The following is a 15,427-nucleotide window of genomic DNA, read 5'->3' on the forward strand; positions in this document are numbered from 1 at the left end:
AGGGGCCTAATGCACTAAAAAGAGGAGAGGAACAAGGTAGTAAGACAGCACAGGATAGAGTGATGGATATAGCATGAGCACATGTTTGCCACTGATGTGTTACTACTGTCAAGGGCCTGGGGAATGTCATGTTATGCTGCTGAACATTGCACCCAACAACCAACTCAACTCTCAGCCCACAGCACCTCATTCTTCCTCTCCCGATCTCCCTTACATCACTTTTGTTCCTTTCTACGTCTGCCCTCTGTTTGCATGTCATCCCTGTCTCTGCCCACTCCATCCAGCTTTTCTGAAGAGCCCACCGCCATCAGCTCTGCTCGTTTCAGTGCAGATGTCGCACCCTCTAGCCACCACGGCAAATGGGCTTTCTCTGTGTTTGTCCCATCATTTCTCAGACCTGTTGTTGACAGCTTAGGCTACAAATCAAAGTGAGCTGTGAACTTCATTGTTTGAGTACACAACCCATCTGTAGCTGTGATTTAAAAGCACTTGAATGTCTTATTAAAAGACAAATACACTAAGCATCTGCATGTCCTCACTAGTGCTGTCTGGTAGCATAGTTATCTGACAGCTAAAAGACAGGGGAGCTATGACCTGCCAAAGTTAGTCAAGTGGGATGTGAGACACTCAGAAGTGCTGAATGTCTGGGCAGTATTCATAACAAACTTTCTGACTCCAAATGACCCTGCGGCTGGCCATTTGACCTACACATTTCAAAGCCATCAGACCTCGCGGGTAGTTTTCTACCCTGACAGCTACATTCCCGGCATTCCTTCAGGCAACTACAACAGCTGGGAAACCTTCTAATTGTCTCATCGGCTAAGCTGTAAAAACACATCAGCCAAAGAAGATGCCCTAGTTTTGAGACTGATGACTGCCCTATTTAGTCTACATCCAATATTTGCTGCTGCTCCACTTCAAGCTGAAACATATGAAAATATATAATTGGGTTTCCAATTTTGAAGAATGGAGAAAAATGCACTCACGTGGAAAAACATCAGTTGTTAGCTACCACAAATCAAAACTGTTAGATAACATATAGTGAGACTAGAAACACTATACTGGCCATCATGAACAGTTACAAATGGTGACCACCGCTTAATAAATTCACTCAACTCTGCTCCGTTTTGTTTACCGTCCTCTAAGTAAACATTAAGAAGGTCGGTGTGGGTCTGACGCTAAGTTAGCTAAGGTTAAATTAACGTAAACGTAACGTTGGTTAACCTGACGTACACTGATTTAAGAAAACCCACATTTTCAACTAGACGCTGACTGATGCTTTGAAACTTAACATAACTGGTCGATATAGTGAGCTTTTGGGCCTCGTTTAATGAGTCTCGGATAAAATCATTTGTGTTGCAAAGGTCATTTGGCTTACTTTCATGTCTCCGATAACAGTGTGGAAGAGTCCTCCAAGCGCGCTGCACTCCTTCTCGATAACAGCCTCCATTTTCAGGACCAACTCCGGTGGTCAGTCCCGACTCGGTGAGTCGCTTTCAGTTCGCCACTTCGGCTCTCCAGGAAAAAACGAAAACTCCAAGAAAATCTGAACAAAAACGAAGAAACCTTAAACTGCTCTGAAATAGTTGACCACCAACTTTTACCTTAGCTAAACGTATAAAGGAACACAGCTGGTTTCTGCTCTGCTGCACCGTTTACTTCAAATCAAAAGAAGCTGTTGGGACGAAAGAGAAATTTAAATCCCCCTCTCCCCTCCACGCTGCCCCGCTCATACCCATGGTTGGACCGTGAAGATAATCTTTTGCAGTTTTCGAGTTGAAACTAGAAATAATCCACGATATTCGGCCCGTGACGTTATTCCGTATCTTGACAGGTAAATACCGACACTTACGAGCGTTCGTACTGCTTTCTCAACACTGAGTGACAAAAAAAAACGCGACGAGAAATAAGCGACAAGCCCGCCTGAATAAAGAAAAAACGCATTTCCGGTTAATTGTTTTCCACCAAAATAAAATACCTGATTAATGTAAGTTCAGAAGTCGTCACGGAGAGCCAGTCTCATGAACGGCATTTACAATATTTGTGCTCCAATTTGGCTGAAATGAATAGCACAGGTGTTACCAATGCAAGATACTTTGAAAGGTTGGAGGTAAAACTTTAAGCTTTGTTTTTGGCATATGACGGGTTATTTTTATTGTGCAATTTAACTCGCGAAACTTCCGGTAGTAAGCTGTTTCGCTTGACTACAAATGACGGCAGATGCAAGGGTGAGCATTGGACCGCAAAGAGCGTCCTTGAATTGCTTGATGTTTCTCGTTTGCAGCATTTCAGTGTACAAAAACAGCGCTAAAACAACGGCTGAATATATAGACTAATCTAAATTAATAAAAAATGGTTTTGTAAGTATAAGTGGAATTATTTTCTTATCTGTGAATCTTTTCTAACTTCAGTTCGAAATGTGTCGAGGATGCATAATATTGCCAAGCGCCACCATTTACGTTGATGCCAGCATTTTGCTGTTTATGTACAAACATTGGCTAAAGATGGAAAAGTTCAGCAGTTGTAGATAACGGGAGACATCTAGTGGCTGAAATACAAATGACAACAGAATGTCATGGTAATTGTTCAATGTACAACCATTTTCCATTTGTTTATGTTGCCATATAAACAGTAAATAGATACAGGTCCAAACATGCCCATAAATGTTTTGTGGTATTGTATTTATAATATCTAATGGAATACTCTTCAGCTTTCTGCGAACAATATAAAAACATTACACTGCATTTATTTGATTAGATATGTGCATACATACTGTATACATTTTATTTAACAGGCCACTCCTTTGTCCTTCTGTGTCACAAGCAGTGAACATTTCCCGTATTGAAGTGCAAGTTGGAAACAGCTGCAACAGATCAAAAGCTCTGCAAGAAGTTGTGTTAGAATGTGTTCAGTCCCTGTCAGAGAAACTCATTTGGATATAAAAGAGGGATACAGAACCTCACCCAGCCTCTTCTCAGCAGGTGCACTGAAATACTCTTGGCTGGGGATATTGTCTGCAAAGCTAAGAGAGCAAGAGGCAGGGATTTTAGGAGTCAGAGCAAATCCCCGGAGTAACTGTGAAGTTTCAGCAAAAAAAGACACAAAGGGTTGACACATTTTACCCTCTAAGAGTTTATCAAAGGGACATTGTTCATCTGGTCAAGTCTTTGAATTGTGCAACAATAGGATTTTTGTTGGAAGTGATACTACCTGAGACACTGCTGTAAGACAGAATATCCCCGTGCACTTCCTGTGCGTGCTCTCATAAAGTCCCTGATTGTAGGACGAGACATTTTTTGACTTTGGTGGCTCTTTGTGGTAGCACCAAAAAAGACACGGTGGAAAACAGTGCACCCTGCAATGACACAAGACTTTATTTCTGTAGTTCTGAGACAAAAAGTCTTCATGTAAAAACAAACAAACAAACAAACAAACAAAAACATTGATACAACTTTACTAGCCAAAAAATGTAGTAAATACAACTAAAAAATCACGTGAGATAGTCAATGATTTGGGCAATTTTACAATGCATCAACACCATGACAAGGGTCAAACACTAAAAACATATTAATGTACTAAATTTGCTGCAGAAATCTCTCTTGATGGTCACATTAAATGATTAGCTTGTAGTAGACCTCATCATATTCATATAACTACGTGACATGTAGAGTGACAGCATACAACAACTAACAGTACTCTTAAAAACACTCATGCTGGATATACTGAGACAATTTGACAGAAAGCGCTCACAAGAAAGGCCTTTTAGAGTCTTTCAACAAATTGCTCCATCACATTAATGTTCTGTTATGTAATACTTATTAACAGCATGCAGAGACACGCTTTTGCAGGGAAATGGGAAATATGCCCTCCACTGAGGATGTAACTGAGGAAATGGGGTAATATTTGTATGATTAGCAAAACCCAAAGCAAAACTGTAACTGACACAAACTTCACTGACATCTTACAAAATGACCCTGCGCAGCCTCAAAACGCTCTCAACTTTCTCTTATTTCCCACATGACCTTGTCTGACTTTGGCGGCTCTTAGTGGCAGCATCAAAAAGGACACTGTGACAAACAGTACAACCTGCAATGACACATAGACGAGAGCTTCTTTTTAATTCAAAACCTTTATTTCTGTAGTTCTAAAATGCATTTAAAATGTCAAAAACAGCAGGTGTCAAGAACAAATATTCTTCATTTAAAAATATTTTAAATTACTAACATTTAGTAGACTAATGCCAACAAAAGTGTGCAGTAAATACAACTAATCAATCATTTAGCAAGTAAGATAGTTAATGATTTGGGCAATTTTACAATGCATCAACTATGTTACATTCAAGGGCAAACACTACAAACATACTACTATGCATACTTAAAGGACCGTCAGTTGATAAAGATCACTGTCTAAAATGCGATAGCTGCCTAAAGCATTTTTTACTGGTGGTCAGATTAAATGATTAGTTTGTACTAGAATGCACCACAAAGACAGATTTATTTAACCCCTTCGGTCGAACGATATTTACCAGTTAAGTCACTGTAGTTAGTCACTAAGGACAGCACAAGTTTAAAAGTAAAACATATTATTATGTGACAAGTGTTGACTGAGAATGTACAGTAGCTATCATGTTGTGAAAAACAGTTACACCAGTTATACCAAGAACAATTAACAAAAAGTGCTCACAACAAGAACCTTTCATTCAAATATCAGATCCAAACTCACATTTTTAAATAGTGGCCACATGAAAATGTAAGAACAACCATGTTAAATCTAGAATGTTACTGCTCCTTAGCACCAAGGTAACTGGAGGACTATGGAAATGATCACATTGCCTTTTTGAGTCTTTCAACAAATTGCTCCATCACATTAATGTTCTGTTATGCAATACATAATAACAGCATACAGAGACATGCTTTTGCAGTATGTGAAATGGGAAATATGCCCTCCAATGAGGATGTAACTCAGGATATGGGGCAATATTTGTATGATTTACAAAACCAAAAACAAAACCGTAACTGTCACAAACTTCACTGGCATCTTGTTAAATGACCCTGCACAGCCTCCAAATATTCGAATCATCATATACAAGGTCCCCTCTCAACTTTCCCTTACTTCACACGTAGGTTTTTGCTGGAGAGCTTCAGGAAAGCTGCAAAACAGTGAAATCCTTGGTAGGAAGCAAAGGACTCAGCTTCATATGTGCTGACTGGACTGTAACTTGCTATTCTTTAACCCTGCTCTCAAAACTCCAGCAGCAGGACAGCAGTCCTTTCAATGTCAGTTGTCCAGAAATCTTGACAGATGTTTTGACAGAGGCAGCAATTCTCCTTTGACAATAAAGTTTTCACTCAACTCAGCTGACTAGCATTGCTCTCTATGGACGTATGGATGGCGTGGCATTTTTTTAAAATACACGCTGAAGTTACGAAGCAACTATAAACCCACTGTGTGCTGTTTTGGTTGGTTACATCCTCCACCTCTTGAAGCCCATCACCATACTGCAGCCGTAGCATAGTGTCACCACAAATGCAAATATCTGGAACAAAAAGACAAAAGGAGAGAAAGCAAAAAAAAATTAACAGAAAAACCTTTACATCTAAATTTACTCACATGAGCTAACAGAACCTGTATGACAAAGAAAAGCAAGCTGAGTCAAACATTTTTGGAACTCTAACAAGCAAATGTTTGGTGTTTTGCATGATAATTGGCTAAAATACTTAAAAGTACAACCTTCTATGTTTGAAAATGACCTATTTTTTGATTGGCATGATAGTTCAAACTGATAGCAGGAAGTGCCACAGCCTGTATATTTAGGGCAACATGGACACTCATTTTGCATTAAGAAGCATGCAAAAATTGTTACCAAAACAAGAAGTTTACTCAGCAGGACGGTCACTTTGTACATGCAAAAGTGTCAGCTGAGGTGTTTCTCTGACATCTTATGATGTTATGATTCAGATTCTGAAAGAGTAACAGGGCTGAGGTCAGATTTAGTTTTACTTTCATGTTTAATCAATTAATCAGGAACTCCTCTACTTCATCTGAGGTCAGAGGTCTAGTGTTGGGCTGTATTCATCCAGATAGCACTGTCAGTGCACCATGATAATCCATCCATCCATTTTCTATACCACCTATCCCTTTCGGGGTTGCGGGGGGGCTGGAGCCTATCCCAGTCGATCGCAGGGCAACACACATGACAAACAACCATTCACACTCACACTCACACCTAGGGGCAATTTTAGAGTCACCAATTAACCTAATGAGCATGTTTTTGGTCTGTGGGAGGAAGCCGAAGTACTCGGAGAGAACCCACGCATGCACGGGCAGAACATGCAAACTTCGCACAGAAAGGCCCGGCCCGGGGATCGAACCGGCACGCACTACCTGCTGCTCCACCGTGCAGCCCACCATGATAATATGAATTAAAACTATGCATGCACTGTACTCATTATTACAGACTTCATTTGAAACATAAATCTGTAGCACTCACCGTGGCTGCCACATTAATACTGTATTGCCTGTCAGTCAGGACTGTGAATATATTGCCCTGAGGATAGGTTATACACATGACTGTGTCAGTGCTGTTAGGTAGTGGCTTGATGTACGCTCCTCCATTGGCTGCTGTGGTTGCTGCCTCCAACACAAAGGCCGCAAAGTAGAAAAGCAAAGCCATGAAATGGTAAAACACATCCTGAGGAAAAGAAGAGAGAGCCCATTAGGTTTGAGTGTAAACAACAATTGTCAGACAATGGCTGCACTGCTCAATGCAGTGACCTCTAAAAGTGCCCTGTCAGTTTAAGAGCCAATCTTTTATGTTAATTCTAAAACATAACATGGTTCATAAAGCCAAAAAGGCAAAGAGAGAGGGTTTAAAGATACAGAGAGGAGAGAGAGAGGGCATGTCAAAGAGAGAAGAAGGTTAATGAGAGTCTGTGTAGGCGACGCTCTGAGGCTGGCGGGACTACAGGCAGCCCTTTGTGGTGTTTTGGTGTGAGCTCATCATCCATGTCACTCATTGTTCGGCCGAAAACAAACAACCCCACACGCCTGGCTACTCCTAGGAGCAGGGCCTGGAGCCTGAGGCAAGGCTGGCTCTGTCTGAGAGACCAGACTTAACACCACAATGACATAACACAGAACATGGCAGAGGTTCAGCTTTAAAAAATAGGTTTATAGCCTAATATTGGCATTTTGGTGTGAAACGTCCTCTAGAATCACAAGCAAGTCCAGTTGCCTTTGGAAGCACTTAGAAGTACCATGACCTGGATGAATGAGAATCTTCACAGACCCTTTTGGTGCAACTTCTAAAAAATGACATCCAGCTTCAAACAATTCAAGTTACCATGAATTGAGCCTGAAAGACTCTCTCGCTACATTAACAGCTCTGGAGGTGTGTAATTTAGACAGGCAAGAGAGTCTTTCAGGCTACCTTTAAAACAAGGCTTTGTGTGTATTTAAGCATTCGCTTATATCTGTAATAGTGCCAACTTTGTGGTCTACACCGCAACGTCATTGGACACAAAATGGAAAGAGGAGAACTTTGCAGGTTTTATTCAGATGGTTATGAAATATCTGAGTCATTTCAGTATGAGGAAGTGTAACTGCTTATCAAAGCTTCATGTGATCCTGCCATTCTCTTAAAGATTGTCTTAGATGGTAAAATGCAAGACTATGAGCCTGTCCATAACATTAAATGTCTATTTCAGTGACATAATATGCTGTTTTCATAGATTTTGGCTCATGCTTTACATTAATATGCACACATTCCCCATTAACTAGTTGCCTATTAGCATAAATATTAGTAGCATACTGGCTCTTTATTAATGATAATAACACACTTACTAATGCCTCACTCAGCATTTTCTACAACTACTTGGCCAGTAACTAACACTCTTCCCTCAATAACCTCCCAATTACTTATCCATGGTAAGTAAGGAAGCTGTTGTACATGAATTTCGATCTTAATAACCTAACCCTCAATACCCAAAATAAGCCATTCTTGAGTACTTTAAAATGACCAAAAAAGAGTCAATTTGCTACTAATATGCAAGTCAATAACCAATTGGCTAATGGCGAATATGTGTACCTTAAGTATCACCAAGCTAAAAAAAGATGATTTCTCACAATGCAGAGACACACAAACACACACTGTTCAGATGCGTGTTGTGAAAAAACTATTCGTATGTGAGCTATCAGCAATAAAAAAATACTTTTAGTAGATTAAAGGGAATGATGTGCAATACATGTCGTCTGCATCTAAAGAGAACGCTGAAACCAGCCATCACACTGTATGTTAGACTACTGTATTACACTAATGTGCTTCAGTGCAAATAAACTAGCTGACCTCCAGCTTTCATAGCCGTCACTGTTCAATAAGCAGGCATAAGCAGACCTGAAATACTGCCACTGCCATTAGACTGACTTGCAGGTTTGCCAATGAACCAGATCTCTGACATTCACGCATCAAACAACAGTTGCTGCTATGACAACATTATCAAACACCGACAGCTGTCTTAAAGGTTCCTTGCGGAGTTTTAGACCAGTGGCCGTGCTGTCAAGCTGTTTTTCTGTGAGTGTGTCCTCACTCTATTCAACTCATGCATGTGTGTGTCCTCATACGCAGTCCTGCCAGTGGTGTCGCGCGATTTCACTGGTATGCAGCAATACAGATAGATGGAAGGATGGATTTAAAGACAGACAGGTGGCCAGAAAAGTAGGCTGACTAAGTGACAGACTGATCAGCTCATTTATCTCCAGCTTACCAAGAAATTCCAGTCAGTGTTGATGCGGTCAGCCAGGCCAGTGATGAAGAGTGTGAGGTAGGCGGAGGAGAGGAAGAAGGTGGTGACGGAGACAAACATCACCCAGCCCTGCAGCAGAGGCACGGGCACACTGGAGGAGGCCACCAGGATCCATACTAGACCACCAAATAACTGGGGATAGAAACAAACTCTCATACTTAGTCTGTATGCTGAAATTCAGCTCAAGACTGCTCGAATCCATTTAATCATTCATGTTTCAGCGGACAGATTTTACAGACAGTTTATGACACACTAGGAATACAACAGGTGTAATAATTCTATGTATGCACAGTATACTGGTGTTGCTGGAGAGTTTAGTATATACTGAATGATTTTTATAATGACCATGACACTGTATTAGATGCAGATCAGACATATCTTATTGGTGCATCCCTAATTTTGAGATACATTTACATTATCTTAAAAGGTTGCTCATAACAAACTCAGCTTTTCACATCAGTTTTGTCTCTAAACAGCCTGCTGCCTTATCTCCAGAGCTTCGCTGTGTAGACCAACCACAAACAGTGAATCAGGACATACATTTTGTTATTGTGAGGCCTTAAAGATAACATCCATTGTTTGGTGACAGAATGCAAGTCGGATTTGATTATTGATATGGTTTGTTTTGTGCAAAGTGGTAACTGATTAAAGTAGATTAGTGACAGGGTATAACCAGTTGGAAAAGGCTTGAACATTGGGTAGGACTACATGCTGATAACAGCCACAACAGCGACATTTAGAAGGCTGTGTCCACCTGAGGGCCTATCTATACAGGCCTTCAGCTACAAACAGGCCTATAGATAAGCAGTCAAATCATCAGAGTTTTACACGTAACATGTAAAGGCACTGAGAGAAAATAAAACTGAAACAATGAGATGCTCATAGCACATTTGGTGTTTGCAGTCCTGCTCCTCTTAAGAAACTGGTGGCCGGTCCTGGCGACATGGCTTGAGGCGACGTTTGCGCTTGTTTTGACGTAAGCAACGCACCTGACCTGATCGGTGTGTGAGAAGCGTTTTAAGACTGAGCAGTCAAAGTGGAAACACTATAGCTTACACCTTACAGTCTAACTGAACTAACAGGCCTTCAATTATTAATCAATAACTATTAGCTGCAAGTTCTGCAGAGTATCTCTGCAGCACCACAGAGGTCAGTGACACAGTGAAGAATATCACAGAGTTAAACATCATTGATAACCTTCTAAAAAAGCAACACTTACTATTTCTAAACAGACCAGGGCTCCAGAGTAAGTTCTCAATACTTCCAGTCCCAAAGGTAGAGAAATAGTTGGCGCTGGGAACGAGGTGGCAGCGGGATTAGTGGCTGGCTCCGACATCTCTATGTCTCCCTCTCTCTTCTCTCTATCTCCCCCTCTCCTCTGGCTCTCACCCTCTGTCTCCCACTAAAAGAGACTCCGTTCACAAAGGACGGGAGCAGCGGGGGAAATTCCTCTGGAGTCATGTGTCCCCCCCCCTCTCCGAAACAGGTCGGACAGGTGCAGGGGCCACTCCCTGCAAACCTGTGCTGCATTCAAGGACCTCACGGAAGCTCCCACATTAAGATATCAGAGTTGTGAAGCTCACGTCCGTGTCAGAAATAATGACAGCTCGATTTCTGTTTTATTCTGAATGTAAGATAATGGCCATAGATGCAGGAGCTACAAGTTGAAAAGTGTCTTAACATCATAAATAAAGGGTAAACATGTTAATTTCAACTGCTAAGATTAAGCTTATATGTGCAACAGCAAGATGAAGACAATAAGATATGGGTGAGTCACATAACTAAGCCTAAATTGCTTAGAACAATGGATTGGGAGGTAGAGTATATAATACATATTGCCCATAATAAATGACAACCACATGCATTTTCTTCATGACAGTCGACACAACTCTTGTATGCATTGTAAATGCTTATTCATGCCTATTAATGTTTTTACATGCTAATAAATGTAGTTTGGGCAGAATAAATCTATTGTCTGCATCAGATGTTAGTAAGGTAAAATGGGTGTGTTTGTAATGATGAAACCATAGTCCGACCACTCCTTACTTACTCAGTCACTTGTTTACAGGACTTAAATGATCTCCACACCCTAATGTCAGTTGATATCGCTACAATCATTCACATTGTAAAAGTATGTGCTCATCTTGTAGTGGTGGTAATTCCCACACCAAGTGAATGCATTGATCTTACTCACACATTACCTTTTGGTACACTCTCTCTCTCTCTCTCTCTCTCTCTCTCTCTCTCTCTCTCTCTCTCTCTCTCTCTCTCTCTCTCTCTCTCTCTCTCTGTGTGTGTGTGTGTGTGTGTGTGTGTGTGTGTGTGTGTGTGGGAACAGCCACCAGAAGACACCACAGCTCAGAAACATTAGTATGAGAGATCAAACAGGTGAAGTCATGACTAGACCCAAATGATTTCTTTAACACTGGTCGAAAAAGAAATGAGGGCTAAGAAACAATGGTGTGTGTACTGGTTAACCTTCCCAGCACAGGGGTAAGGGACTTTGAAAAGTAAATATTAGTTCATAGTAGCTGCTAAGGAGAGTGGAGAACTGATTTCCAATAGGACTCAGCAACATTCACTGTGTTTGCACTAAAACATGAAACTGCAACAAGTGTTGGAGAGGTCATTTTTTTGAGAACATGCATTTATGCTAAAATGGTGAGGGAGAGCTGCTAGATCAGTTGGTAAGAGCAGCTTCTTTGGGTAAGCCACAGTTAATGTTTAGCCAGGACTTGGTTTATGTGAACCAATGTTGACATGACCTCTTAAAGGGTACTGGGCTTGGTTCAGCTCAGTGCGGACAGCAGTTAAAATCGATATGATAAATCAGAAATCTTATTCACAGCTGATTTCTTTTTTTTTTTTTTTTTCATTTAAGGAAATGAAGGATATGTTTCGAGAAGCACATACGCAACCCTGTTCTGCTTGAAAAGACATTTATCTCCGCGGGTGTCTGGAGGCCTCACTGTCATCTGTGGAACAGCAGGAAGCCGGAGATAAATCTTCTCTTGGACTAAACTGTTGATGAACGTCTGACTCCGCAAGATTTAAACAATGAAATATACATTTAGTCACTCCATTATTCTTTTGTCCTTGTTTATTTTTGAAACAGTGGGAAAAAAACATTCAGATGGTATATTGCTGCGCTTTACACTTTTGATTTTGAATGACTATTTGATAAAAGCAGGAACAATATATTGAGATGCAATATTGTGAAAATTAAAGGAAACTCATTCGGTGTCATTTTTTAATAATATATTTTATTTACATTCATTTTGGTGCTTTTTATTTCATAAAAGAAGTGAGAAAATAAGTAGGAGTAAATGTGAATGACATCATCTGAAAGACAAACTCACATGGCTGCCCATAAAATCTTAATCCTCACACACCCATGAAAATTTCCTACTACAGGGCACATCATTCCATGCCGCTGCGCTACGCGAGACCTCTGCACAGTTCTCTTCTCCATCAACGTTATTGGGCTCCCCGTCTTGCCAGAAACCTCTGCCTTTCAGCTCAGTTCCATCCACCCACTGCCACGTGTTCTCTTCCCCACGAAACAGACCGATCCACGTTACACCATAACTTCTCTTGACAAAATCCATCTCAGCTCTAGTGGTTATGATCACCAGGTCTGCTCCTCTCTCTTGACAGTCTTTTCTGCTGTTTTCCCAGGTTTTAGTCACTCCATGAGCAGAGACGTAGTAGCACTTGTTGTTGAATTTTATCCATCCTTGATGGCAAGATTTATCTGGAGAGAGCACAACTTTCTATTAATTATTGGGATCCTGAAACAGTTGCTGAGATTTGGGGACTGGCAGGGAACATGTTATTTACAACAGCTAAATATGGGTACCTGGCTTGGCCACTCCTCAAACACATGCCTGCTGTAAACTCCCCAATTGCTGTAGTTCTGCATGACCCTCAAAAGTTTTCATAGTCAGCATTCCTATGTTCTGCAGCTGAACGTACGGGGGACTGATGCTCCTGTACATGAACAGAAAGTTCACTGAGCCCTCCACCCAAAGTTACTGAAGCCACACCTGTGAAGCTGTCTGTTCTCAGCATATACATCGAGAAGGCAGATTTAATGCTGAAATTCCAAATCATTTTAGAAATAATGGGTCTTTGATTTCAGACAAGAGGTTGGCAGAACCGGGCTTCTTATTTCTACTCTGCAACCACTGTGTTTGTCAGCAGAAATGACAGCTGTCGCTGGCAGATGTAACCAGCTGTAGCTAGTTAGCTATTTAAGCTAGCGCTGATTTCATGAGCTGGTTTAAAATGTTGTCTCCAGCTGACTTTTTAATGTGACCACCTGAGTCGTTTTGAAATGAGAATGCTGTTAACTTTAATGCATAACATAAACATGTAAACCAGTTAATCATCTGCGTAGAGCACATGGAAATGAAGGAACAGCATCGTTCTTGTGTTGCAGTGCAGAGCTAGTTAGTGCCACTATCATAAGGAACAATGTTATTTCACTCTAAAATAACTGCTTTTGTTTGCATTTTCAAACAGTATGCATTACGTTTTACACAGCACTTTACACAGATGTAACATTCAGTTAAACAAGGACTAACCAAAATTGTGGCGAGTACAGCGCTGTCTCAGAAGTTTGCTTTCTACAGTGTCAACTTCCCCAAATCTGACAGATTTAGCTAATAATGTTAGCTTTTACAATTTCTTACAAAGAAATGCTCCATGACCGAATTAGCCAGACATGCAAACAATTACGTTTCATGTCAGAGCAGATAAACACAATAATCACACTTTTGCCAATGTGTTTTTGGTTTAGGAGAAGTTTTAAAAAAGGACACCATCTTTCCAAACATTAAATGCAGATTACTGCTTTTACTGGTTAGAGAACAGCCATTTTCAGCTTGGGGCTTTAAAATAATAACGACCATCACACACTCAGCCTACACTTGGTTCAATCATTCCTTTGCTGTTGTGCAGGACATTGCAGATAGTTAGAATTTAACACTTCTACAGATTAAACTGTAACGTTCAGAGGTATTCAGTACCTCCATTAAACAGACAGTACAGGATTATTCAGACCAGTTGGATTCATCAATAAGCCTTTCACTGACAGCAGCAGAAAAGTGAAAGGGTTGCCTGAAATGATACTTTATTATACTGTAATGTATTTAATAATCTTAGATTCCTAACCCTTGTGCTTGATGGGACATACTGCAATGCATTTTAGGATCCACCCAGGTCTCCTGGCGTTTAATACTTTCTGTTTATTTCCTTTCTACAGCAGTAAATCCAAATCAAAGAAGATTTAAGTTTAACTTTCTTGCTTACCTGTTCCATTGACCTTTAACATATTGAGCTCCTCTTGTAACTTGTCTCGACTTGCTGCCACAGCGTCGTATTGACTCTGCAGGATCTCCATCTCTTTTGTCAGGTTGCTGGAATGAATCATCAGTTGGTCTCGCTCGTCTCTCAGATCGTCTCTGCCTTTAGTGAGCTCATAAATCAGCTTTTCATACTTTGTGTCCCATCGGTTGATAGCACTGGTATCTGAAAAGTTAATTTAGAATCAATTAAAAAAAATTATCCAACAACAACTTTGAGAGTTAAACTGGATTTTTAGTGATCGTTGCAATATTAAGATAGAGTGATTGTTATCAAGTGTTCACAGGGAGTTTTAAACCTGGCTTTGACTGCACATTTTAGACTTCATAACCAACTCTGATCTGTGCACTCTTGAGGAGATGAACACTGTATTTGGCTGTGTACTAATGCTCATTGTTGAGACAGAATTGCACTTACTGTTGGCCACCAAGATCATAGTCAGCAGAAGAAGCCCCAGACACACTACAGCAGCTCCAATCAAACATACTGCAGCACAAATTATCACCATAAGGTGTGAAAACCACAAAAAAGCAATGCAGATATAAAATTTTGCAAAATGGTTTAACTAGCAGTACTTACCTGAACTCTTAGATCGCCACCCAGAGTTATGTGTTCTGTCACTAGCCATCAGATTCCAACCATCTCCTTCATCTTCCCTTGATTTGCCGCTAAATGCCACCGACATCTCAGATTTATGGCCAGTGTCTATAAGCCTCCTGGTGCCAAATCTAGCACTCTTCACTCAGTTTTTCACTCAGTTGCATTAAACAGCTTCTTTTTTTTAGGTCCAATAACTTGCTGACACTGCAAATACAAACCGGTAGGGAGGATATGTTTGCTTTGGGAAAGACAACCTCGTGAGTTGGAGCAGGACAGAGATTTTTTTTTAATAAGAGTTGTGAGTCGTACTGCATATATGAAGCATTTGATTCCATTTTATAGATTGTTCTCCACACATTTAACATTATTTTGCTTGTTGTTGGCAAATGCAGGACGTTCACCATTTTTACTTTACAGTTGTATGCTTATAATTGAGTCGCAGTGTACAGCAGTAGTGTATTTTAATCAATGATTCAGTTTCTGTTTTTTGCTGTTGCCTCAGGACTGCAGGCTGAGCCTTTAAGGAAGGTACAGTTACAGTCAGCAAAATTCCAGTTTGACATCCTGTGCAAAGATAACAGGATGTCAGTCAGAGTTTATATGGTGAAGCGTGAGAATATGCTGCTGTGAAGAGCGGATCTTTCCTACCAATTAAAAAC

General features: G+C 40.6%; 3 protein-coding genes across 9 annotated transcripts in view; all 3 read right to left on the reverse strand.

Annotated features, from left to right (window-relative positions):
* Positions 1–1,883, reverse strand: part of LOC139333751 (protein MTSS 1-like) — a 51,705-nt gene extending 49,822 nt beyond the window's left edge. For all 7 annotated transcript variants that reach the window (XM_070966386.1, XM_070966389.1, XM_070966384.1 and 4 more), the window contains exon 1: positions 1,379–1,883. In XM_070966386.1, the coding sequence (XP_070822487.1) occupies positions 1,379–1,450 (72 nt within the window). In that variant the 5' untranslated portion in view covers positions 1,451–1,883. The remainder of the gene's footprint in view (positions 1–1,378) is intronic.
* Positions 1,884–4,110: 2,227 nt separating this feature from the next.
* mal2 (mal, T cell differentiation protein 2) lies at positions 4,111–10,398 on the reverse strand. Its single transcript, XM_070966413.1, has 4 exons — positions 10,021–10,398; positions 8,763–8,933; positions 6,491–6,691; positions 4,111–5,536 (listed from the first exon to the last, which is right to left on the reverse strand). The coding sequence occupies exons 1-4, from the start codon at positions 10,135–10,137 to the stop codon at positions 5,465–5,467; spliced, it is 561 nt and encodes a 186-aa protein (XP_070822514.1). The 5' UTR covers positions 10,138–10,398; the 3' UTR covers positions 4,111–5,464.
* Positions 10,399–12,032: 1,634 nt separating this feature from the next.
* LOC139334094 (CD209 antigen-like protein C) lies at positions 12,033–14,890 on the reverse strand. The gene is made up of 4 exons (XM_070966846.1): positions 14,748–14,890; positions 14,586–14,654; positions 14,115–14,333; positions 12,033–12,555 (listed from the first exon to the last, which is right to left on the reverse strand). The coding sequence occupies exons 1-4, from the start codon at positions 14,851–14,853 to the stop codon at positions 12,179–12,181; spliced, it is 771 nt and encodes a 256-aa protein (XP_070822947.1). The 5' UTR covers positions 14,854–14,890; the 3' UTR covers positions 12,033–12,178.
* Between the last annotated feature and the right edge of the window lie 537 nt (positions 14,891–15,427).

This window comes from Chaetodon trifascialis, chromosome 7 (assembly GCF_039877785.1).
Source record: "Chaetodon trifascialis isolate fChaTrf1 chromosome 7, fChaTrf1.hap1, whole genome shotgun sequence".
NCBI classification, from domain to species: Eukaryota; Metazoa; Chordata; class Actinopteri; order Chaetodontiformes; family Chaetodontidae; genus Chaetodon; species Chaetodon trifascialis.

Coding starts and splice junctions, on each gene's coding strand:
- mal2 (XM_070966413.1), bottom strand. CDS start 10,137: ATGTCGGAGCCAGCCACTAATCCCGCTGCCACCTCGTTCCCAGCGCCA. Junction 8,934..10,020: donor CCCTGGTCTGTTTAGAAATA/GTAAGTGTTGCT, acceptor TTCTATCCCCAG/TTATTTGGTGGTCTAGTATG. Junction 6,692..8,762: donor ACACTGACTGGAATTTCTTG/GTAAGCTGGAGA, acceptor TCTTTTCCTCAG/GATGTGTTTTACCATTTCAT.
- LOC139334094 (XM_070966846.1), bottom strand. CDS start 14,853: ATGTCGGTGGCATTTAGCGGCAAATCAAGGGAAGATGAAGGAGATGGT. Junction 14,655..14,747: donor GTGGCGATCTAAGAGTTCAG/GTAAGTACTGCT, acceptor TTTGTGCTGCAG/TATGTTTGATTGGAGCTGCT. Junction 12,556..14,114: donor GTTAAAGGTCAATGGAACAG/GTAAGCAAGAAA, acceptor TGCTCTCTCCAG/ATAAATCTTGCCATCAAGGA.